This window comes from Gavialis gangeticus, unplaced genomic scaffold (genome assembly GCF_001723915.1).
Source record: "Gavialis gangeticus isolate Ggan-Ray unplaced genomic scaffold, GavGan_comp1, whole genome shotgun sequence".
NCBI classification, from domain to species: Eukaryota; Metazoa; Chordata; order Crocodylia; family Gavialidae; genus Gavialis; species Gavialis gangeticus.
Window position 1 is genome coordinate 24,574,785 of NW_017729001.1, and position 25,530 is coordinate 24,600,314.

The window sequence follows — 25,530 nt, forward strand, 5'->3', positions numbered from 1 at the left end:
GCCTGCCCCATGCACAGATCTGGGGGGCCTGGCTCCCCCTTGCTCCCTGGGAGTGCATGCAGTGCCAAGGAGCTTCCCCCCGCCCCAAGCATACAGCTCACCTCACTCTCAGATCTGGGGGACACAAGCCCCCCCTGGGCCTTGGGGAGTGTGTGCAGCAGTGGGGAGCCAGCTTCCTCTGCCTGAGCCCACAGCAGGCAGCAGGGGGGAGCCAAGCTCGGCTCAGCTGCAGCAGCCTCAGCCTCCTGCCAGGGGCAGGGGGCTGCGGACCTGGGACCCTGGCACCTGGGGACCCCTCTGGCAGAGCTGGGGGGGACAAGGGGCTGTGTGGGGGATGGGGGTGAGGAGCACCAGCAGGGCTGTGGGGAGCCTTTTATTTTAATCATGGATTTGGGGATTTTCATCAGAGAATTTGCAATTTTTTCAGAGAATTTGTGAGTTTTTATCAGGGAAAACCAGGAACCCCGTTTATGAGTCTCCGAAGCCCCACCCCATCCAGTCATGTGGCTCTGTGGGCACTCACAGGAGTTTCCCGTCTGTGCACAATGACCTGCCTGCTCTCCCTGCTAGAACTGAGCTCATCCGTCTGCTGCTCCTTGTTTCCGGGCTGAGTCCCTAACTACCCTTGCTGCATTTTACTGCTCTGCCTCCCTCCCCAGGGTGAGTTACAGGGAGAGGCTAGCTATGAGAAAGTGGTTTGCACCCTGGTCTGTCTGCTGGTGGCTATTTCATTAGCAGCTAGCTATTTTCCTAGCTACCAGGCCTCCCTGGTTCAGCTCAGCCTGGTACTCTTTCCTCCTAAAGTAACAGGAGCCTTCCAGCATCCTGTTACAGGATGCATGAATGTGTTCGCATAAAGTTAAGCACATGTATTGTTGTTTCCTGGGTTGTGTTCTTATACTGCAAACTCTTGAGGCAGGGGGCTGAGTCTACCTTTGTTTCTATAATACCTGGGACAAAGGGACTTTGATCCAGATGATGATCTTTGGGTTCTACTGTAATTCAAACAGTACATAATAATAATCCAAGTTAACATTTTATTAGATCAAAAAAAAAAAAAAATAGAGTGAGCAAAGTTAATCTTAATGATCCTATGCTCATCTGCAGCCAGTGATGAAAAAGGTCAGAGTGGCCTTATCTGGTGTATTTGTAGCCCTAGTGAGAGTAGGAGGCATCAGAAATCTTCTGACAGTCTGTTGTCATACTAGTCCAAGTCCAGAGAGAGTCGGATGGGGCTTGTTAATGATTCTTATACATTTCTAACTCAAAATGAACGCGTGAGGCTCACTGCTTGCTGGTAAAGCTGGTGGCTGCTTTTCTCTCGGGCACCCCATTTTGTTAGATCATTTGAAGGGCTCATTCTCATGCCTCTCCTTCCCCGTGCAGACTTTCAGCAAGATCTTGCATGACACTCTAGGGCTTGCCCAAAAGGCTTCGGATTTAAATTCAGACAAGCAAAACAACACCAGACAATACATTAACACATCTGGAAATGTGGTTGCCATCTGTCCCAGTATCCCAGTTGCCAGAATAGTCTAACCAGTTCTGAGAGCAAGCGTGTGCCTAGGACAGATGGGCCTCACGCGGGCTGGCTATTCCCAGAATCATGCATCTTTGTGTGCATTGTGATTTCTGATTCGCTGGAGGGCTGGATGGGGGAAAGAGGGACCTTTCTTCTTCAGGTGTCTTTCTGTAAAATTCTGTTTTTCCTTCCCCTAAAGAGCATGGCAGGGGTGGGACAACTCCAGCAAGGTGGCTGTATCAATAGGAGATACTTTTCTTTTTTTAGATATTGCTTTAAGCCAGAAGAAGGTGCCTGTGTTCCTTTAAGAAGTGTGAAGGGAGTTTTTTTGATCCAGGTCCTTTAGATAAGAGAAAGACGTGCGTCTCTTCTCTAGCCCAAGAGACAGAAGGGAGAGTCATCTTCTTCTGCGTACTTGGTTTCAGTCTCTTCCTTTGTCTCCTGCCACAAGAGAAATCAGGTCAGGCTCAGAACTGATAGCAGGTGCTATTTAGATAACGAGAAGTGAGCAACGGGGGTGTTTGGAAGACTATATTTCATCTGAACCAGATGAAGTCCAGAGTCTCTTGTTCTATGGGGTGTTTCTTGATTTAGAGGCTTGGTTTGGAAAAGCTTCAAAAGCTTTCCAGGAATGAGTCGCATCTTGCAATTAGGAATGGGAAGAAAGCAGGAGCCAAGTTGTGTCTTCTGTTTCCCTTGGAAAAAAGACACTGAGAGTACGGTTGTGTCCTATGGGTCTGAATCTGTGTGTACTACCAAAGCTCCTCTAAGAGTGTGTAAGGAATACATCGAATGGGTAGCATGCTGTTGGGATTAGATATGGCCCTAATTAGAAACAATACTGTTGTAATTTTATAGAGCTGTTCTCATCCTAGGAACTCCAAGGCTTTCCAGAGAGCTTTCCCTTCCTGAGGGATGATGTTTCTGTATTTTCTTCATTATGTAGATGGGGCAGCCAGACCCATAGAGATGCCAAGGTCACCTGCAGGGTCAGGATAGATCCCAAAGCACCTTCCTTCATTTTAAAGGTGGCACCCATGAGTTGGATTCTCTATAGCCCTGCCCCATGGAGCCATTTGCATCAGATCATAACAACAGCACTTTTAAACTCACTCTCCAAGGATGTAACCAGTTTCAGAGCAGTGGAAATGGAGACTTCCTGCCTATTATAATATGGACCCTCATCCCCATGCAGAAGTCACGGAGCCAGAGAGAAAACAAGAAAGAAGGAGCCTGACTCTGTGGCTTAGGGAGGAGACCATTGCTATTCACCAAACAGCAGCCAGAGTAAGGGAGGCACCTGGCAGCAAGAAGAGAGTTCATACTCAAAATCAAATGGGGGTTTATTGTGCAGCATCATAGGTAGATCTGATGTTTCCACAGCACTCCCGTGGAAACGTGAGGGGCAGCTTAAGCCAATGGATAGAGCCAGTCCCCCATTAGAAGATGCTATTCTGAGCTCTGTTATGGGACCTCCGTGTATTCTTGAGCAAGCCCTTTACCTTCCCAATGCCTCTCTTCCCTTTGTCCATCCTGTCTGTGCAATGTGTAAGTTCACCGGGGCAGGGACTGTCTCTATCCATTGCTACAGGCTTGAATAACAAGCAGCAATGACAGCAATGAATAGTAGCAGCAGAGACTGCTTCTGTGGGTGGTGGTATCTAGCACGTATCCCGTTCAGACTAGACCCTCTCTTACTAATCTAACCAGAGGAAGTCTGCTTCTCATCCTCTTCCCCTGCAAGGGAGAGAGTTGGGGTTTTCTATCCCATCAGACTTCACAGTCAGGCTTGTTGGTGTCCCGCAGTAAAGGTTTCAAACCTGACACCTTGCTCATATCACTGTAATGGGATGTTGCTACAGTGCTCAGAGCGGGTGCTCTCTGTACTATAAAGAGATGTAACCCATAACTGAAAACCCAGGGTGAAATCCTGTCTCATTTAAATCAATGGGGGTTTTGCCTTTGATTTCAGTGAGATGCAAATTTCCTGCTCAAGTGTTATCTTCCATTTGGTGAGCGTGCCTGTGCATTTCTCCTTACTGCTGTGCCAGCAATTCTCGCACCGTTGTTTGGAAATGGACACAAGCTTCGTTCTTCTAAAGACAGACCAAGGAGAAGAGAGTGGGTGTTTGATGAAGTGAGAACAAAGTTTGTAAACCGAGGTCCTGTTTGGTCTTTCAGGAAGCAGAGATCCTGAATACAGCAATCCTCACTGGGAAAACCGTGGCCGTCCCTGTGAAGGTGGTCTCCGTGGAGGACGACGGGACTGTGACTGATCTTGTAGAGTCTGTGGAGTGCAGGTCATCTGATGAAGATGTGATTAAGGTAAGATCCTATTGCTTAACTGGATACTGCGGAAACATATGGTTAGCTGTGTCTTCTGGCCTTTCACGTTGTTTATCCAGTGCAGTTACTATCCTTTTGCTTAAAAAACCCCCCAGGATTTACTATGACTGAGGAGTGGTGCACTGGATCAAATGGCAAAGCCAAAATCTCCCCCCATTGCATTTCAGGGCACTTTTGTCGCAAATCAATCAATCAACCTCTGCTTATTTTTCTGGCATCTGTGATTATGAGAAAATGGCACACATTCAGGGGAATGAATCAGCCCCCGGGGGGTGGCTCTGTGCAGCTGGTCTTCCACTTCTGCCTTGGAAGAGGGGCCACTTGACTCAGAGCTCAGCCTAGGCACTCAATCAAGGGGAATGTGTTGCCCTGCTGTACAACACTTTGATGGCACAAGCCACTCTTGAAAGATCAATGACTGCACTGTTCTTTACGGCTTTGATTTAGACTGCATTCCTGCTTAGCCAGCAGCGAGCAAAGCTTTGCCCACTCCCTTCTTGGTTTCCCAGGTTAAAAGCGAGAGGAAGTAGTGTTAACCCTCAGACCGAATCCAGAGCCAGTGTGGACAGTAGTGTAAGCTGCATTTCAACAAACAGGTGCAAGGTCACTCTGAGATGTGCAGTGGCAGGGACATTGCAATGCTGGGTTCAAACCTACTTTTTGTTCCTCTGATTTTGGGGTTAGGCCAGACCTTCAAAACATTTTGATGCTTCTTGAAAGCTGCTTTAAACTCAACCAGCTACTGACAGGCCCAACTGCCAGTCGATAACAGAGGCCAGAGACTGATGGAGGGCAGGCCTGTGCCAACCATGTCCTGAATTGTCTTACTCTTTGTCTGTTTTCACTTGCTCAGCCTGCTAGTGCTAGGGCTGAAGTTATCAAGAGAAAAGTTTCAGATCTGGGTTTCAATGAGTTGCGAAATATGGGAATGTTTCGGATTCAGACCTGCACTATATTTTTTTACCTCCCATTTTCCTATACTTTAAACAGTGTGGGACATCTTGCTGAAGTCATGGAAGATGCTTTCTCAATGGCTAAGTTGGCCCAGGTTAGCCCACAAAGATTTTTTTCTGCCATAGGGCATACAAGTCGCAATGGCACGTAAATCAGAGAGGATGGTGTACTGGTAAAGTGTTATAGATGTCACCATTAGCATGTACTAGAGGAAAATGGCCATTTGTTTTTTTCAGTTTAGAGTACCGCAACAATTATGAATAAGAGCTTGTAAGAAATTCTGTAAGCTTCAGCTTCAATTTGTGTTACTGAGTGTTAAAAGACACTAACAGACAGCGATACTGATGGAGAGGCGGTGTGATGGGTGCAGGGAACTCCTGCTTGATGGAAGAAATGCAAGCTTATCTGGTGTGGTCATTATCTTCTAACACACTCGCGGGCAGCCGTCACTAAAAGACAGCCCTCTCCAGAGGAGAAAATGAGAGACGTCGCCAGAAGCATGAGTTAAAACTAGAGCAGCTGAAAGAAAATGTATTGCGAGTATAAAAGGAGGTTTATCATTTTGGTTGTGCTCTTTTAACCAACTAGAACTAGTCTGATGGCCAAACGGGCTTTCAGTAGCATAGCACACCCCTTCAACTATCATTCAAACTTGTCCCTTGGATGTTAGTGACCTTTTACCAACCAGTTTAAGCCCACATCAGAAGGCAGTGTTTAGTTGCAGATCTACCCTCTATCTCCATAGAGTGGACCCATTGGCTGAAATACATCTTTCCTAAAGAGCTGCATTTATTTTCTGTGCTAGTGCTATATGCCAGCAACTGGAGGCTCGCTTAGTGTTCGGTGATGTATTCTTTTAAGACCAAAGCAGGAACACGGACATGACTGCTGTGGGCTTGTGGTTTACATCTAAGTTAAGTTACTTAACGCTGTAGGGGATTACCAGTAATGGAGATGCACAGAGTACGAGATGGTGAAAAGTGACCTTTGTGAGCTGCATCCAGGTATATTTTTTCCCCCCACATTTCTCATCAGGCAACTGTAACATTTTTACCCATTCTGTTTGTTTGAAGCCGCTTCATCTTCACAGTAATTCCCTGTATGCAAGATGAATCCAAGTAATCTGGAAGTCCAGCATGTTTTATCTTTCGTTTTTCTTTTAAATCTACATGGGATATACATTTATCTGATTAGTTACAAATCCAGTCACCTTTCTGGTGGCTTCTGATTAAACATACTCCTCTGGCCGCCTTAATCCATCCGGTTCTTTTGCTTTCAGGATGCCATTTTGAGTCTGGTACATCTGCTCAATGTAGATTTTAAAAAGAAGAGTAGACATGATACAGATGCATTATCGCCTGGGGTACCTCGGGGTCATAATTGACCATATGACTATGAGCCACTAGTGTGATGCTACAGTTAGCAGAGTCTGGTACATCTGCTCAGTGTAGATTTTAAAACGAGGAGTAGAACTGATACAGATTCATTATCATCTGGGGTACCTGGAGGTCATAACTGACCATATGAATGAGCCTCCAGTGTGATGCTACAGTTAGCAGAGCAAACGATACATTGGCATGCATCAACCAATGCATCTCAAGCAAAACTAATGAAGTTATTCTCCTGCTCTACCCGCCACGCTTCAAGAAGGATGTGGAGAAGCTTGAGAAAGACCAGAGATGAGCCACTTGTACAATTAGAGGCCTGAAGAGCAAGCCATACAAGGACAAGCTGACAGATATGGGACTGTTCAGCCTAGAAAAGAAAAGACTTTGGGGGATTTGGTGGCACCTTCCAAATATATCAGGGGCTAGGCGAACAACTATTCACCAAAGTGCCCCAGGGCAAAACCAGGAGCAACAGTCATAAGCTCCTAGAAGAAGGTTTCACACTGGATATAAGGAAAAACTTCACAGTTCATGTGACCAGACTCAGGACTAGACTCCCAGCGGGGCTGGTGCAGGCACCTACCCTGGATATCTTCAAAAGGAGACTGGCCGCATGCCATGCTGGCATTATTTGACCCCAGCAGTCTTCCCTGCCCGGAGCAGGGGGGCTGGACCCGGTGATCTGACGAGATCCCTTCCAGCCCTACACGTCTGTGAATCTGAATCGTACATTGTGGCATAATCCTTGACTGATGTAAATGAAATTAATAGAACAACATTTTATACAGCAGCTGGGGATCTGGCCTCTTTTCCCCTATCAGCTAAAATGTATAAAGAATCTGTTTGTACAGGAAGTGGTTAATAGTGGTTTGTGATGTAGGGGGGTAGGAAGACTTCATCTCAAGTAGGCTATTAAAAATTAGACTGAACAATAAAACACAATAAACAAAGATTTCTATAAAAAAAAACAGCTGTGTCATAACATTTCCCAGTGTTTAAGATGGGGACAGAAGCATAACTGGCCAGGACTGTGTCCGGGGCAGTCCCCCCCGCTCCACCTTACCTCTGGACCTTCATTCAGGCCTCTGGCTCTGGCAGCAGGCAGCTCCAAGCCACATGTAGAGTTGCTGGCTGCTCAGGAAGAGATGTTACATCTTTTTTTTGCTGTAGATGCCCATATTGAAGAGGCAAAACTACTCCAGGTCTTGGTGGCAAAAAATGGGGTGCCTGCTGCCACCTGACAGTACTACCGTCCCCACAATGCTCCTCACTCACTGATACACCACCACTGATTGGAGCTGGGAGTGGAGCTGGAAAGGGCAGCAGGGGATGGAAGGGAGAAGCCCCCACTCCATTTGACACCCCTTTCTTAGGCAGTGCCCAGGGCATGTGCCCCTCACCCACACATCCTTACACTACTGGATGGGGAGCAAATGCAATATCCTAGCAAACAATTCTGCATTGGCAAAGGAGTTAAATAAGAAGATTTATTAGGTCCTTTCCCCCTATACTTTGCATACACATTTGAATTCCTCTGTGTTAGGGGCCGCTCTAGTAATGTCTGGACAGTGCAAAAGGATGCCTTGAGATTAGCATTGCCTCTAAAAAATGTGTGCATTTATCCATGGGTGCAAATGACTAGGACACACCCCTCCCACCCTCCCTTACACCCCACAAACGCGACACACCCACACCACAGTGTTGCCTGCCTGCGTTGACTGCAGGAGAGGACGGTGTGTTCCAGAGCCACACGCCCACACCCCACAAATGCCCCACAACCCCCCAACATACCCTATGACCCTCCACACACAGCCACCCTGCTCACAACCTCTCCCCACCCCCACCATACACACTCACCACACACCCTCACCCCTTCTAACCCATACACCCCCACCATACACACGTATACCCCCCACCATACACACACCACACCATACACCCCCCACCATACACACACTCCCCACCATACACCCCCCCACCTTACACACACACACAATATAAAATACTAAGAATTTATTTTGGAGTTATTATGCAATCATTTCTATATACACTAAACAAACACAAACCATGACAAAAATATTTTTTGTACTAAAATTAAAATATAGTAGGTATTTGACTTTTAGTGTATGAATTGGTTTTTTTTTCTGGTTCTAAGATGGCAACCCCCCCACCTCAAAAGGTGTGTATCTGGGGGCAAGGGGAGGGACTTCTGGTAGCAAAAGTCAGGGGTTAGGGGTGGGACTTCCAGCCCTAAGACGATGACCAGGGGTTGGGGCAACTGTCAAGGGACACGGCTACCTTGATAGCTGACCAAACCTCATTAAGCAATCCTCCTCCTAAAATAATTGCCTGCCCCTGCGCCAGATCATCGTGCCTCTGCAGTGGAAACCAAGTTTTTAATGCCATTAATATGATCTAATTAGTTCTACCTCGTATCGCGTTGAGAGTACATTCTCTGAGTTTTCAGTCCACCTTCTGTAATTCAGACCCAGCCTTTTACCCAGAAACCACATCTAATGAAGATATATATAGATAATTAGTGGTCAGCCTTCAGCATTGGAACTGTAATTAGAGTTTCTGTTCTATGGGTATTAGACGAGTGAATATACCAAGAAAGAAAAAGTTTATTAAAAAGGTCCATCATCATATAAAGATTAAGGTTACATTTCTCTCTTGCTTTCATGGTTTCTGCCTTTTCTGCTGTATCTCTCACTAGCATCTGAGGGATCAGTTATTTTCTATGCCATCTCTTTTATGTCAGTATCATTTATGGTAATAAATAGAGGTGGGTTTTAGCTGCCCTCCTGCAGAGAATAAGTATATTTGGCCCCGCTTTTTGTTTCAAGGCCATGTTTATTTCTTGCTCCTTTTATCTGGGACTTTAAAGTACATTGTGCAGCACAACCAAACTGTGTTGACATCCTGTGAAATGCCATGGATTTGAACACGAGTGCATCAGTCGTGGCAAAAACTTGTCCGTTAATATATTATCAAAGGTTATTTGGCCCACAAGAATCTACCCACTGTTCCAAGTGGCAGGGACATGTCATTGTCTTCATTGTACAGATGAAGAATCTCAGATGCAGAAATACCACAAAGGACAAAAGGACAGAAATACCAGTGGCAAGTTTTTCCAGATACTTGGAGTTGGCCTAGTTCTCCTGCTGCTCCTATTGCTGGCTTAACTGGGAACAAAGTTAAGCCAGTTCTGAGTGATTTTGGGAATCCCACTTGCAAGTAGAGCATATGTTGAATATTTATGAAAAGCTTATTTGGGCTTGATCTGGTGAATAGTTTAATCAAAACTGAATGAAAAATAAATTCAGAAAACCCATATGCCTTGATTTTACATTTCATGTAAAAATTACCTTTTTTTTTTTTAAAGGAGGTTAAAAAAGGGCTAACAAACTGAAAATGAAACAAGGAATCAGAACTCGTGGCAGAGGTGATATCTTTTATTACACCAACTAGATATTTGCAAAAAACTTCCTTTACTTGAAAGCTTTCAGGCATACTCACCCTTCCTCGCGCCCTTCCTTTTGCCTGTACACCAATACGGCTCCGACCCATATCCCTGAAAATGGAGCAAAACATTTTAACATGGATTTGCTGCTGTCTTCACTAAACTTCAGTCCCACAATTAGGATCAACAAGAAGGGGTAAGAGCTGAAGCTAAAAGAGGGCGGGAATGGGCAATAGGGAAGGAGCAGGCTAGGAATGACTTAGGTCATTTAGGTGTTTTCGTATCATTTGGGGCTGGTAAGAGAATGGGCCGACGTAACTGCAGAGCCACAGGTAATTATCTTGAGAACTTGTGGCGGGCACGTTAAGTTCCAGAAGAATGGAAAAGGGCAAACATAATGCCTGCCTTTAAAAATGAACCCTGGGGAATTACAGACCAATCAGCCTAACTCCAATTTTGAGCAAAATACTGGAACAAATCATGAAACAACATATCTGTAAACCCCTCGAAAATAACAAGGTGAAAACTAACAGCCAGCCTGGATTTATCAAGGACAAGTCTTGTCAAACCAATCCAATTTCCTCCTATGACAAAGTAGCAGGACTCGTGGACAAAGGGAGAAGCTGCGGATGTGATATATCTTGACTGTAGTAAGTCTTTGACACTATCTCACATGACATTCTTATAAGCAAGCTAGAGAAATATGGTCTAGATGAAACTACTGTAACCGATTGAAATAGTATGCTCAAAAATTAGATGTTTCACCTTCAAACTGGACAGATGTAATGAGTGGGGTTGCACAAGGATCTATCCCAGGTCCGGTACTATTCAATATTTTCCTTGATGACTTGGAGGATAGAATAGAGAGTACACGTATTATATTTGTAGATAATACCAGGGTGGAAGGGGTTGCCAGAGCTTTGGAGAACAGGATTCGAGTTCAAAATGGTCTCGACAAATGGGAGAAATGATGTAACATAAATAGGATAAGATTCAGTGAGAGCAACTATGGAGCTTAGGAAGCTAAATCAGACTTTCCTTGCAAGAGATGAGGATGGATTGCTCCACTTAGAAAGAAATGAGCAACTGCACAAATACAAGGTGGGGGATAACTTGCTAGGAATCATTTCTGCAGAAACAGCTCTGAGGATGACAGCAAATCATGGGCTGAACCTGAATCACCAATGCATATTGTGAAACAAAACAACCACCGTAGCAGCTTGTATAAACCATAGTGAGTTCAGGTGCTCAGCATAATCCTTCCACTTTATTTCACTCCAGTACATCCTCAGTTGGAACAGTCTGTCCAGCTTTGGGTAATGCACTTCAAGAAAGATGTAGGCCAAATGCAGAGAATCTGTAGGACAGCAGCGAACAAGACCAGACTTCTTCCAAACAGAACCTGTAAGGAAAGATGAGCAGTGGTTTGGTATGGGTGGTCATGCTTCACAGCAAGGGGACTGACAAGGTAATTTCCAGCCTTGTTTTCTATGATTTCCAGTCAAAGAAGTACTTTGATTGATCCAAAAGAAAAAATAAAAACCTTTTAGCTTTTTCATTCATGGAGAAAGCAGGTAGATTTTTATTTCCAACCAACATGAATTTTTTTTTTTTTTAGGTTTTTTCTTTTTTTTTCTTTTCTTTTTCTTTCTTTCTTCTTTGAGTCCACAGCTGAGCTAAAAACCCATTATTCTCACAGCATTATCCATGGCGACTCACCAGAAGTCACATACTGAGCTGATGCCTGAGCTGAGCCCAGAAATAGGTGTTTTGGCTCCCTGCTTCCCATTCTTATCCTTAGACACACATCACTGACTGTTTTATAGAGAGCAGCATCCAGAACTTGTGTTTATCCAAAAAGTATATGTTTCTGATAGGACTCCTTGTGGCATTGTACTTCCAGGGCCTCCTGCTCAGTTCATGGACCGCAGATAGGGATGCAGGTAGAGGCAATTTTATAACTAGAGAAGGAATAACCAATTAAATACTCTCAGATACAAAGACCTCAGCTCCTGACTATCTGTGACAGTCCTATAGGGGGGTGGTGCAGATAAGAGGTCTGCATGCAGGAACTGCAACTGTCCTCTACTATGTTGAGGTGGGCTTCAAAAATAAGGACTGGATTGTAGCTTCATGTCCATTTCTGGCAAAGGATGGATTTCCCAGTGCATCTACCCTGTGCACATTCTAGCCTTTTGGGCTTTTAAATAGGTGGCAGAGGAGCAAATTTCAACCCATGAACATTGCTTATTTGATTTTCAAGCCTCTTCTCCAGTAACACAGCACAAACTGTTCCAGGAATGAACAATCAGCGTGCGGAGATCACCGATCAGGCAAGGAATATAAGGTTATTTTGTTCCATCCACTCCGAATGGTGTTAAAGGAACAATAATGTGCCTGACAATTTGTAAAATCTTACTGCAGAGTAATAAATCCTTCACTAAAACTCAGCACAGTCTTATCAGCAGCAAGCCAACCTCTTTCTAACTGAGTGACAGACCTTACAAGCTACTCTCCCCAAAACAAAAGTACTGGAGCATTTTAAATAGCCTGACTCAGCCAGCGTTTTAAAACATTAAACTTTGAGCATCTGTTTCTCCTCTTACTTACTAGTTTAATTCAGGAGTAAATTCAATTCTGTGGAAAGCAGAAGGGTGACACACTGGTCTAAGAGCAATGGGGGGAAACATTCGGGTCCAGGATTGGACTGGGGCTGCCGTTTTGAATGCTGCCAGCATGCATGACTGTCAGATATGTCAGTACATTTGGCGTTTTCATGAAAGCCCCTGTAAATATGTGGTTGGGTTAGAGTTGTCCACCTTTCTTTTGAAAATAGGGAAACCCTGAAAACAATGCATGTTTTCTAAAGACACAAAGCGAGACGGTAAATAACGGTAGCTCTCTCTTTCCTTCTAAGCTCATGAGTTTCAGTGCTTAGATGCCTGGGATATGCCATACTGCAACTACCTTGCAAAAAGGTGAGTGATCACTAGATCTACCTGGAAAGTTTCAATGAAGTTTTTTTTTCCCAGTGGAAAAAGTTTTTGGCTTTTTTTCCCCCTAAAATTGAAAATTTCCAGTGAGATAAGGTTGGTTTGTTCAGTATTTTCTATTTGGAAGGTCAGACTAAGATGTTTCCTTCCTGTTCCGGCTAATGTAAGTCGTGGCACCCACCTGGGCTGCTGTGGCACTTCATGGGTCTTGTAGTTCCAGGTGCCTTTCTTCTGTCCTATGGGCCCAGATCCTTGGCTAGACAACACTTCCCAGCATGCCTTCTCATTGCGATGCCTGTATATACTTGAGCTGCCTTGGTGCATGACAATTCATATCAACCCAACTGGAAGCAAATATTCCATTTTGGGTCAATAGATGGAAACCCCGTTTTCAATCAGGAATAAGCTGTCCCAGCTTAACTTTCATGTACTGCGGGATAGGAGCGGACACATGAACCAGTTCCTGCAAAATAGCTGCTGCATAGTAAGTTCCTCCTCCTCGGTATGATGCATTTTTCCATACCTCAGACACAGGCAGGCAGATCATTTTCAGCCACAGTTGTGAGAAGCAGGAAGCAACCATATGACCTGGTTTACAGAGCTGCTTCTTTACAGTTAAATAATTGAAGATGTCTTTTCTGTGCTGTGCTTTCATGAAAATGGCTGCATTTTGAGATCGAGAAAAGGACATCCATTCAGTCCCTGTGTCAGCTAGTAAAGCAGGCCGTTATATCTGGGAAATATAAAACTGGAAAAGGGAATGGTAATAGAGCAAGCCTTCCTAAGTTCTTTCAAAGAAAGTCTGATTTACCTTAGCCCAGCCATATCTATGATGTAGGTCACCTCATCAGTACAATAACATTATATGTTGGGCTCACTAATTCTATCCCTCATAATTGCTGGAAAGCCAGCATAAGGGTCACAGCCTCATACCTATTTAGTACTCCAGAAAAAGGAGAAAAATAACCCAAAGCTCCCTGAAAATACAGCATGCCCCCATCCCCAAAATGAAGGTGCTTAGACACTATGGGAATGAGGTCCATCCAAAGAGGATGGAGCTGGACTGTTCTCAGTGCTGGCAGATGACAGAACAAGGAGCAATGGTCTCGAGTTTCAGCAAGGGAAGTTTAGGTTGGATATTAGGAAAAACTTTCTCAATAGAAGGATGTTGAAGCACTGGGACGGGTTACCCAGAGACGTGGTGGAATCTCGGTCCTTAGAGATTTTTAAGCTCAAACTCAACAAAGCCGTGGTGGGATGACCTGGTTGGGGATGGCCATGCTTTGAGCAGGGGGTTGGACTAGATGTGGCCTCCTGAAGTCCCTTCGAACCTGAATTTTCTATGATTTTATGTTCCTAGACGGACAAGTAGATCACCATATTTTAAGATGCCCACATAAATTTAGCTTTTGGAGAGCAATCTGACATGGGAGGCATTGGTTTTAAATCTTTTGGATAATCAAACCCATCTAATCTGTTGAACATCAGTGTTCAGGATTGCCTCCTGTGAAAGATAAATCCAAAGGATAATACACCAACAGAAAATGGCATATAGCTACAATGGGCAGGTGGGAGAAGCAGAAAGAGAAAGGGAGCCTGATGTTCTTTTTCTTTGCAGTGGGGTAAATCAGAAAGTGCCTCCCCGAAGTCAGTGGAGTTGCAGTGCTGTAAATGAGAGGTGGATCAGACCTATACAGTCCAACCCCGTGAGTCTCCAAAGTAGGAACTTGCATTAAAGAATCATAAGACAAGATCCCTCCCCTTAAAATGCCACCTCTTGCTTCTAAAAATCTTCATGCTCCCCAGTTACAGTGACTTGTAAAAGAGTGTCTGCCACCTTCTTTTAAAAAAGGTTGTATTTATAGTATGCGTGCAGGATCCAAGTCACCCCTTCGAATGAGGACACAAGGCTCTTAATGTCACTTTATTACTATGTAGTAAAATGTTACAACACGTCATATAAACTCCTATCATCTTAACCCAATCTCGGACTTTTTCTGGACAGGTTAGGTATAATACACCCACTAAGTTATGCAGTTTTGGTTTATCGTTTTCAGGGGTGTTTGGGCAGCATGTTAGCTAAGGAAGGCTTTGATATTATTAGATTTAAAATGTGGGGCCAGATTTTTAGATAGTTCCACTCACTCGAATGGTCCTATGCCCTTTAGTGGTAGCTGGGAATTCGGCCTCTTGCCTGAAGCTTAAGAGAGAGGATGCTGGCCAGGTTGGGTCCTGAAACCACATCCGTTGTCCTGAAAATTAAATATAGTATGCTTGGAAGACAGTGGAAGGAACCAGGGACTCATGGAGACAAAAAGATTTATGAAGTGAGAGGAGACTAAGAAAATATTAGAGGTGGGAAGGATGTAGTTGAACCAAAGACCCGTGTACCCCTCTAGTACATAATCCACCCATGATTTTCCTTATTTGCAGTGTGATCCAATGTTTAAACCTTCAGAAAGCCTGAGTTCTAATCCCAGCTCAGCTCCATACTCCCCGTATGACCTTTAGCTACCATTCAAATGACCTGTGCCTAAGTAAGATTATGACAACAATGCTTCCCTATCTGTGTGTAGGGCTGTCAGACAAGTGGCCCTGCATAATGAAAGCAGTGTTGTTATGTAATGTCACTGAGTAACTTGGATTCATCTCCCTCTTTTTCTGAAGCAGCCCCACTAGATTTAACTTAAATGCAACTTAAACACATCTACATGTGCGCTTTAATGTGCATTAGCCTTTTTAATGCGCATTAAAACACCATTAAAAAACTTGGGGCATTTGTATACATGCTTGCACCGCAGCACCAGGCAATTTTAAAAGTGCCCAGCGCTGCAGCGCATGCATTTGTATAAGTGGCAAAATGCATGTTACTGCTGAGAAAATGGCAGCGGCACACTTTTGAACTAAAACACATCAAAGGTGTTTAAGTTCAAAAGCGCATTGCCGCCATTTTCTGCATGCTAGCACGCATTTCGCCACTTATACGACTTCGCATGATGCGGCGCCATGCACATCATCTCACATGCGGAGCAGACTCGATTAATCAAATCTGCTCCGATGCATTGGATCTCTGACGCTTCACAGTGTGAACAGGTATTATATAGATGCCCTTGCTTTTTAGTTAATGGACATTAAAATAGGCCAATGCACAGTAAGCATCAGTTAAAAACCATGCACTTTAGTTGATGCTCATTAAGACAAGCTAATGCACATTTCCCTGGTACCTCACAATGGAGGAACTAGATTGAATACACATTAACTAAAGTGCATTAATGCACATGTAGACATGCCCACAGTGACACTCCCTTTCACAAAAGAGTAATGGCTGAATAAGGAGTTAAAGAGCTTTCCTCCATATCTGCTAATAGCAAATACCCTGTGTGAAAAGATTCATACAAGTCTGCTGAACAAAGACTTTTTAGTCTGGATTCCCTCTCCAAATATTCTTTAATTACTTTCTAAGAACGTATTTGCTCAAGCTTCTGACCCTCTCTCCCCAAGTCTTAGCAGGTGGACTGCATATGTCAGACACCTGGCTAAAGTAATTTGCTTTAGCTAGATATGGTGTTCACTGCTTGGTAGCTGAAACATTTAGACCTCTATTCCCTGATCAGCAGCTAATCATGCTCACTAATTACCAAGGCTCATTTTACAGGATGGATGAGAAATATAATGGCATGAAGATGCATATGAAACAAGGAGAATATCAATCCATGGAAAGCTTGTAACAAATGGGCAGATTGATTCCCAGTAGTTGGTACTTTAACAAAATATTGACTATTTAATCCTTATATAAACCTGAGCAAAGAGCCTTAGGCTGCAAACAGACCTTGCACTTAACCCAGGATAAATCATTTTATTCCAGGGCAAAGTGAAGTTGTACAGAGGTCCATGTATGTTGTCCCAGGATAAATCCTAAAAAAAAGTTTTCCAGATAAGAAGCAATCACACTTTATCCTGGGATATTGCAAATTACAGTACAGTTATCCCATATCGCATCATTGAATTAATGGCAGAAAGCAGCACTGCTCGCAGCAGCTCACTGAACCCTAATTAGAAGGGCAGTATAAATAGTAACCAATCCTGGGATTTTTCTGCTCCCAGATAAACATAGGTACAACTTACCTAGGGACAAATGTTACATCTGTTTCAGGCCCAAGACACAGGCTGTATAATTATATTTCAGTAAGGACCATGGACAGCAGCATTTTATGGGCCTGAATTCCATTAGCCCTGCTAAATTCAGGGGGAAATCCCTTGGAAGAGGGTTCTTATCGCCTGCGTAATGATAAAATATGAGGGCATTTCTGTCTCCGTGATTTTTTTTTCTCTTTGCCCTTCCTTGCAGACATTACAAAGGATGTGCATATGCATTATGTGGGGGTATGACATGTATCAGCTTGAAATGGACTTCTCTTTAAAATAGCCTAGCGATGTTTCTAGGGGATGTTATCACTAATGTTCAGCTAGTGATTTTCAGTCTAGTAGAGGCTGCTTTGGCTTTTCCCCCATCCATCACCCTTGTTCAGCTTCACCTTTCGCTCCCCTTGGTGTTTCTCCAGCGGTTGTCCTGCAACTCAATTTTCTGCCTGTTGCTGCTGCTGTTGCTTTTTCTTAAATGTCTTTCTTTGTGAAAGTGCCCTCCCCAAACTTCTGGTTCCCTTAAGTTGCTCCTTTCACCCTGCTTCTTCTTGCCTACCTAGCAGCTTTTTAAAAGCTGCCAGTTATTAAAACACTGCACTGCAGGGATATTATCACGCTAGCAAAACCAGCTTGTGGACCAGTATTTTTCTAGTGAGATGACATGAAAGTAGAACCATGATGTATGGTATAAAAACACCAACCCATTACCTTTATTTCTTCTTTGTGCCCATTACCTTTATTTCTAGTATATGCAGCAAATTGACTAGATTCAGATTTTTGAGAGCTCAGCTTCTATTTAGAGACCTAAATACGGGCCATCCTGGTAAAGCAAATGTATTACTGTGGAAGGTCAATTCCCTCTTTCCTAGCAGAATAACCATATACGCTGTTCTTAACCTGGCCCTCAACTGACACATTGCTGAGTTCTTCAATTTGATCAGGTATGTGGGAAGTGTAGCATGGTAATTAGAACACGAGACTGGGAATCAGGAATTTTGGCTCTGCCACTTACTCCCTGTTGTGTCCATTGGCAAGTCTCTTATTCTGAGGTTTGCTTAGGCCTTAATCAAATGAGTACAGCCTTACTAAATTACCTTAGGTGTGCTGACAGCTTTAATACCAAATGTTTGAAACATCTATTAAGGCCCTGGAATAAAAAGTGCTAAATCCAAAAGATCATAAATAACAATTATCCATAATAGCCTTCATGTTCCTATACTGCAAGGGTGTCAAACTTATTTGGCCCTGCAGGCTACAGGAAAGGGATGAGACCAGTCCACAGGCTGGATGAATAGTCAGCCCTTCAGGTTAGATCAAGCCCATGGGTCCCCACCCTCATGGTGGATCCAGCACCTGTGGTGCCTGCTCTGGCTGGTCCAGGATAGGAGCCATACGCAGCACCAGTTCCAGCCTGTCTGTGGCAGGTGCTATATGTAACGCAGGTCCTGGACAGGCTGGAGCAGGCACTGCATGCGGTCAGGTGTTGGATCCAGCATGTCGGAGACACATGGGCCCCTGTCCTCCGTATGCCAGATTCATGTGCGATGTGTGCCAGGTCCTGCAGGCAGGGCTGGTCTAGCACTCGCCATGTGTGGGTCTACATGAGACTCGGGGGCTGGATGATATGACTCCACAGGCTGTATCTTTGACAGCCCTGCTATATGGTATTAATGTAACAGAATCTTCCCTGCTCTCTTTGAATACTGCTAAGAAATTATGTGCAGCATTTATTTGGGCTCATTTGTATAGAAGAGGTGAGTTCTGTTGCTTTCATATACCAGCTGCCCCTAGAATGAGTGAAGAAATTCCCTGGTGGTGTCACCTTGTTAAACTGGTTACAGGAGGGGAACTATGAACCAGGTTTGTGTACATATGTGGGCATCCAGCTCTGGTTACTTTCATTGTAGGTGCCTAAATACCTTTAAAAATCTGGCCTTCTGCCCTTGGGCTGCTCAGATTTAGTCAAAGCAGTGTAAATTATTTGGAGCAGATGGGTATTATAAAAGGCTTCTTTTTCCTCCAAATGTGTGTAATCTCTGTAATCTAATAAATATTTAAAAAACTAAGCTTTCTTTGCAAGCAAGTATTTATTTTGATGCTGAGAGAGCTTTTGATGAAAGTAAATTTGGAGTATTTATTTAGAGCTATGGGTGGATTTTGGTACCTTCATCAACTGGTTTTGGCTTTTATGTGCATCTGAAAAGCTGCAGTAATATGTGTAATTTCGGAGCTCCTTTGAATTTATGAGGGACACTGAGAGAGCTGTAGCTTGTATACAAAAACTCCACCTAGGAACAAGATGTAATATAGGTGCTACGTTTCCCACCAGCAAAAGCCAGTAGGAGGGGGGAGCAAACCTTTTGTTACAAGAGAAGGTATAATTTGCTTGGGTTCAAAGGCAATGAATGGGGAAAAGAATGTGTAGCAAGCTGCAGTTTAAGATTAATTGTACTTGATTGTCCTTGTTAAAGCAGAGAATCAAAGCCAGTCTTCGTCTTCAGATATACACGTGCGGTTTACTTTATGGAGGAGAGAATCCTTCCCCAGGGCATCTGGGAGATTGTGTACAGCATTTGACATACCAGACCAGAATCTGACCTCATTTCCATGTTCACCAGTATAAATCCAGCATAATCCCATTGAAGTCAATGGAGTTGCAATGTACTCATCCAGTTGTAACAGAGTAAACCTAACCTGCAGGGAGCTGGTTTTGCTCCTAAGCAGAATTGAACCAACATGGGATGGTTTTAACCCAAACTTAAAGCAAAGCTTTACTTAACTTAAAGCAAAGCTCAACCAGAACTGAGTTCCACTAGGTTCAATGTCAAAGCCATAAATCAGCCCAGACTTCCTTGAATTCTTGCAGATATTTTGATGAGACTAAGCTGAGTTTCTAACTTGTAAGAAAGCTTGAAATCAGCTGAGTTTCCTCAGGGGCAAAATTTTCATCACCATCAGTTTGGGCAGGGCAGCCTGTAACTGTCTGCTACAGGAAAAGATGGAGCAGTTCTGTCTGGCAGTATATTTGCATTTCTTTATGATAATTTTTAGAAACATTTGACAAGTGACTTTCTAAGCTGCTCCTTTTCTTTCTAAATTAAATTGAGTCGATGTCCAGTCACATCTTTTTTTTACTTTTTTCTTCATAAAAAAATGGGCTCCATTCAGTGATGTATGCCTCCTTGGAAACTCGGACTGCTGAAAGGCTATATACAGCATTAGGTTATTCACACCTGCACTAGTTAGTGCTTGGATCTGACAGTTATCTGTTGGCCTTCAGCAAAGCTAATTACTGATAGGATTTTTTTTTCTTTCTTGTGCTGTCAAGGCATTAAGAAACCTGAGGGCTTGGAGTGAGAAATTGAATGTCATCAAATGTGTCAAAAAACCGCAGAAAAGAAACCATTCAAACTTCAGAAGGAGTTGTGAAAATGGCCTTGGAGGCATATTAGTCAGAAGATGATTTTCCTGCACTTAGCAGTATAGGAAACAAAATTAATAAAGTCATAGAATATTACTGGGTTACAGGGTTATTTTTTTCTAAAGCAGGAGGGTCTTTGTCCCTTCCCAACTTCTGCCATACATGGGCGAGAGACAACCCATCTGCTCTGCAAGATACTGGGAGCAGAATGCTTATCGACTCCTGAAAGTTGAAGGAGTTAGGTTGAGTTGGGTGTCTTTTCCAGCTGCTGATGGACTGTACATGGGTAATGATGATTGTTTAGGGCCCAAAAACACCTTTGGTTTGCAAAGCTTAGTGATCATGGGAGCTAAGAATGTGGAAATCCACAAGCGTGAAGGTGACACCAAAATGATAGCATGAAGATGGTGGCATGGCAGCTGACAACCCAGAGAGGGGCTACGTTTGATGTGGGATTCACTCTGCAATGTACTACTGAGTGGGGTCCAGAGAAAGGTGAGAAAAACAACCACTGGAGGTGTATTAAGGAGCTATTTTCAAAGTGGAATAAGACCATTGAGCTTGGGGATTATGGTGGGCGCTGACCCACTGACTCCTTGTGGGTCTTTTGAAAATGGTAACCTAGAAGCTTAGTTTCACTGTGTGGGCAAGAGGCAGCATATACTGAACTACTCCCAGAATTCCCAGCAGTATTTTCAGGGAGGTGCAGGCCACCTCAGCTGATACACCAGGAGAATAATTCTCAGTCGCCAGCCGGTCCTTCCCGAGGGCAAGAGGCCCTGCTGAATGCACCGGCATTTTTTATAGGCTTGCTGCAAAAATTTCCTGCCACAGATGCACCCATCATCTAGAAAGTCCCATAATGGGAGGGAAACAGTGTGACTTGTTGAACCTGGGTTGTTGGAAACACGTTTGCCACCGGCATACTGTATAGCAGCCTCTGGGCTGCTCTACATTTGACTTGGTTAATGGTTGTAGTCGAATAGACCACCTATCATCTGTGCATTGCTGGTGTTCTCGTCCTCCTCCTCTAGGCATGCCCTCCCCCATGCTCCCTTTCATCAGAGAATGGTATTTGGATCAGCTAAGCCCCATGTTGGGGACTTCCCCACTAGAGGAGAACCAGCTGTTTTCCACCATTAGAATAGTGCAAATGGTGGAGCAAGACTGAGCCCAATGTAGCTGGTCTATGTAAATAAGAAAGTAGTAAAGAAACTATTATGCTTCCTTCTGTGTACACTGACATCTTTGTAAATCAGGAGCAAACTTTACCAAAATCAGTTTAGTTGCGGACAGGGGGAGGAAAGGGGAGGACAAAAGGGAGCAGAACAGACGCCAGCTTCCCAGTGTATGGGACACCAGCCTCCCTCCCTGCTGTCTAATTGCATATTCCAGTGAGTCTTGGGGTTACATTCAGCCTTTAATTTCTTGGAGGAATAATATTGCCAGTGGTGAAATGTGTCCTGAAATAAACTACAGTGCTAAGCTCTTTCTAATTAAGCTTCCACCTAACCCTATAGTTGTTTTTGAAGTCAGTGGAGAGGGAAGAGATGAAGAAAAGTCATGATCTATTTAGTATGTAAATATAGAGATATATATTTATGTACGTGCGTAAAGGTTTTTTTGGTGGGGAGGAAATCATGAGAGCAAACATAGTTTCTTTTTGGAGATTCAATCGAGGCCTTAGTTTTCATGGACTTTCATAAAAATAAAAGTAATAATGCACATTTATGTTTCAGTTCATAAATGTGAAGTGACAGCCTATGACTTAGCTACTGAAATGATATTATTGAGCCAAAAAAGAATAATAGAGGAAATTGAGAAAGCAGAAGGGAGAGGTGTAATAGAATTGGACATTGGCATAAATATAAATCATGAAAGGGAGATTGGTTTAATGCAAGATATGAAAGTCAGAAACTGAAGGTGTTAAAAAGATCATCGGCTCATCTCGTAAAGAATCCCCCAGGCTAAGCAACCTTCGGCCGTAGAAGCCAAATCTACTCAAACTAGATAAGCCCTGTTCAAAATTGTATGAGGAACTGCATATCATTCAGGAACATCCTCTCTCTGCCTCTTACCCAGTGACCAGAAGAATGCCTAAAAGAGGGAAAAGTCCTCTTCGTTAGCTGGAAAACCTTCCTCACTTGTAAGCCTTCAAAGATTTCAAATGAATGCAAAAAATGATAACTCCTCACATGAAAACCATAGCTCCCCAAAAGCCCGAGCAGCTATATTTATATGGCAGCTTGTTGCAAGGCTTTGAGTGTGTTTATTGAAGGAGAAAGGGGCTAGAACAGCAGGTCTGGAGGCTTAGACCTCTGTCCACAGTAGCCATGTAAGCATCCTTCCATACTTCCCTATCAAAGCGTCTCACTGCTTACTGGGCAGGACCATTTCTAACTTGCAAGGGATGATTCAGTCTCCATGTCTATTCTGCCCTTTGCTTCTGATATACCGGCAGGAGGAAGGCAGAGCAATTCTGGCAGAATGGCTTGGAAAAGGAAACCATAAATTATCTCAAGCATCCTGTTGCTCTGTGCTACACACACTCGACTCAACTTTTCTCTTAGTAGAAAATGTTTGCTCCACATCTTCTAAAAATGCATTTAAAAAGTCGTCCAACATTCCTAATTAGTCATCTTAGCATTTTCCTGAGGTAGATGGCTCCTGCTTTAGTGATGAAACCAGGAGGCTGAGTGACATGACCAAAATTAGAAATAATCAGCCGAGAGCAGAGTGGGACCAAGCTGTAAGTCTGTGCTAAACTCATTAAGCCAAATGGTTTCCAAGTGAGTCTTCACTGTTTCTGTGTCATCCCTGTCTTATCTATAACATGGGCTTTCTGATGATACTTTGTATATAGGTAGCATTTTTTTTTTCATTTGTAGGTCTCAAGGATGGTCATAGCCTCTTTCTAGAGGCATGGTAACTGTGGTACAAATAAGTAAGGTTACATGATTAAAATCACGTGGCAAACTGATGTCAGGTTTTGTAGCTGAACCCAGGAAACATTTATAATGTTGCCCATCTCAGGTGGTGCCTGAATTTGTCACTAATGAGCACAGGGAGACTGAATTGGGTTATAGTCTGGACTAGTTTAAATATGGAAAGTAAGCTTAGGAGCAGCTGGAACTGAAGGAACGGCTTCTTTCAGTATAATTGCAACAGCATTTACCTCTTGTCATCAGCTGTCTCCTCAGCCTACCGATGGGTGTAAAAGCTTAAAACCACATTGGGCTATAGCCAGTTCCTGATGCCGAGCACTTGGCATTAGTATGTACATTTTTTCTAAGGAACTTTGCATACAAATAGAGCTGTCCAGTGTTCACCTTGTCTGAAACTCAAGAGCACATGACAGAGCTGCCAAGCTGTTGCAGGTGGGCGCTTTCTAGGCCAAAGTACATTTCCTGAGAGGATTTGTGGATAAGCATACGGGATGCGCTACAAGAGTGACGAAGCTGGGTATGTCTGGTACTACACAGATATTAGAGTATGTGTTGCTGGTTTTCAGCTCGTGAGCTTTTATAGAAAAATGTAAGGATCCGTGAAAAGCTACAAGGACCCTGTGACCACACTCTTGCCATCCCTTGCAGGTTCCAGTAAATAGATATCCCCCTACGTGTCTTAAGTGTTTTCCTAATTAATTTCCTTAGCTGGCTGTTGCTAAAGTTCCTGGTTGTAAGGCCTCTGTATTTGTCTCTACTATCCTCGTGCCATTGAGTAGTGATACCCAACCAAAGTATCATTGTACCTTGGGTTGCCTTCACATCCTCTCAAGGGTGCTGTGGCATGCCACACTACATTAGCACTGTTAGGTGTACAGACATAACATAAGCCCAGAGAGGGCAAATAGGAATCCACAGTGTTAGAAACATTTCAACCTGTTGGGGACATTCTTTGCAACAGAAGAATTGCTCCATTGTCTTTCTGCAGTCAAAAAATAGAGTGAAAACTAAGAGCTGTGGGGGTGCCTTGAGTCTATCGAGGGGTGCTTTGAGTATAAAAAGGTTGAGAGCCATTGTCGTAAGGAGTTGCTACACTTATTTTCTTCCTGAGTCATAGGTCATGAAAATCTTTTGAGCTAGCTGCCAGTGGGAGTGTCACTAGATCAGGTCCCAGGGGTGGCCATGACATTCCCTTGGAGGCTCCACGACCATGCCTCATTCTATCCTGAAGGCGTCCTTCTGTCTTGCTGTGCGAAGCTTTGGGTGCTGATTCGATTTGGAGGAGATTCAGCCCAATTCAGCAGCTGAATCTCTGAATCTGAATTGAATTGGGAGACCAATAAAAAGGTCCAAATTGATTCGAAGCCTTCAAATCAATTCAGAAAGGATTCAGAGAAAGATTTGGAGATTTGGCGATTCGGGCAGTCCCTGCTTGTCACCGCAGGGAGCTGGACATGGGTTCTGTGCCAGTAAGTAGAGGGCGGGAGCTGGAGGAGGGGAGAGAGGACCATGGGGGGACCCCTGCCAGGCCCTATCCCCTGCCTGCTCCTTCAGCCCCCCTGAGTGCCCGCCAACCCCTGCCTGCTCTCTCAGCCCCATCAATGGCTGCCCCACCTGGCCCCAGCTCCTGGCTCTTTAAAAATAAAAAAAATTTAAAAGCCCCACACTCACGGGCTGCTGCCAGGTGGAGGGGGGTGATCCCCACTTCACCCCACTGTCCCACACTGTGTGGGGGGCTCTGCCATGAGGACCCATCCCCCGTCTGCTCTCTCAGCCCTGTCAATGGCTGCCCCACCTGGTCCCAGCATCCAGGCGCTGAAAAAAAAAAAAAAAAAAAGCCCCGCACTCACTGGATGCTGCAATGGCCATTGGGGCTTCTGGAGACTCGTGGCAGAACCCCCCCCCCCATGCAGCACAGGGCAGTGGGGGGCAGCTGGGATCACCCCCCCCTCCAACCTGGTGAGTGCAGGGCTTTTTCTTATTTTAAGAGCTGGGATGCTGGGGCCAGGCGGGGCAGCCATTGATGGGGCTGGGAGAGTGGGCAGGGGATGGGGCCTGTTTGATTTGGATATTTGGCTGATTCGGTGGCAGCCAAAGCTCCGAATCAGATTCAGCCAAATCAGTTTGGGAGAGTGATTCAAATCACCGAATCAAATCGCTGTTCTCCAAATCGGCCGAATCCGAAGCAAATATTAGCCACTTTGGACAGGCCTAGTAAATATGATAAGAGGGAGGCTGCCCACAGGCCTTCTTGTGGCCCGGTTCCACTAAAGCCCTATCAGTCTCTACCTGTGCCCAGGCCCCTCGCTGAGCCCCATTCCATAACTATGCCCCCCAGATAGCACCTCGAGCCTT

General features: G+C 44.2%; 1 protein-coding gene across 1 annotated transcript in view; it reads left to right on the top strand.

Annotated features, from left to right (window-relative positions):
• LOC109290239 (transmembrane protein 132D-like) overlaps positions 1 to 25,530 on the top strand; it is a 402,287-nt gene that overhangs the window by 330,164 nt on the left and 46,593 nt on the right. The window contains exon 5 of the mRNA XM_019506644.1: positions 3,704 to 3,847. Coding sequence (XP_019362189.1) covers positions 3,704 to 3,847 — 144 coding nt within the window. The remainder of the gene's footprint in view (positions 1 to 3,703; positions 3,848 to 25,530) is intronic.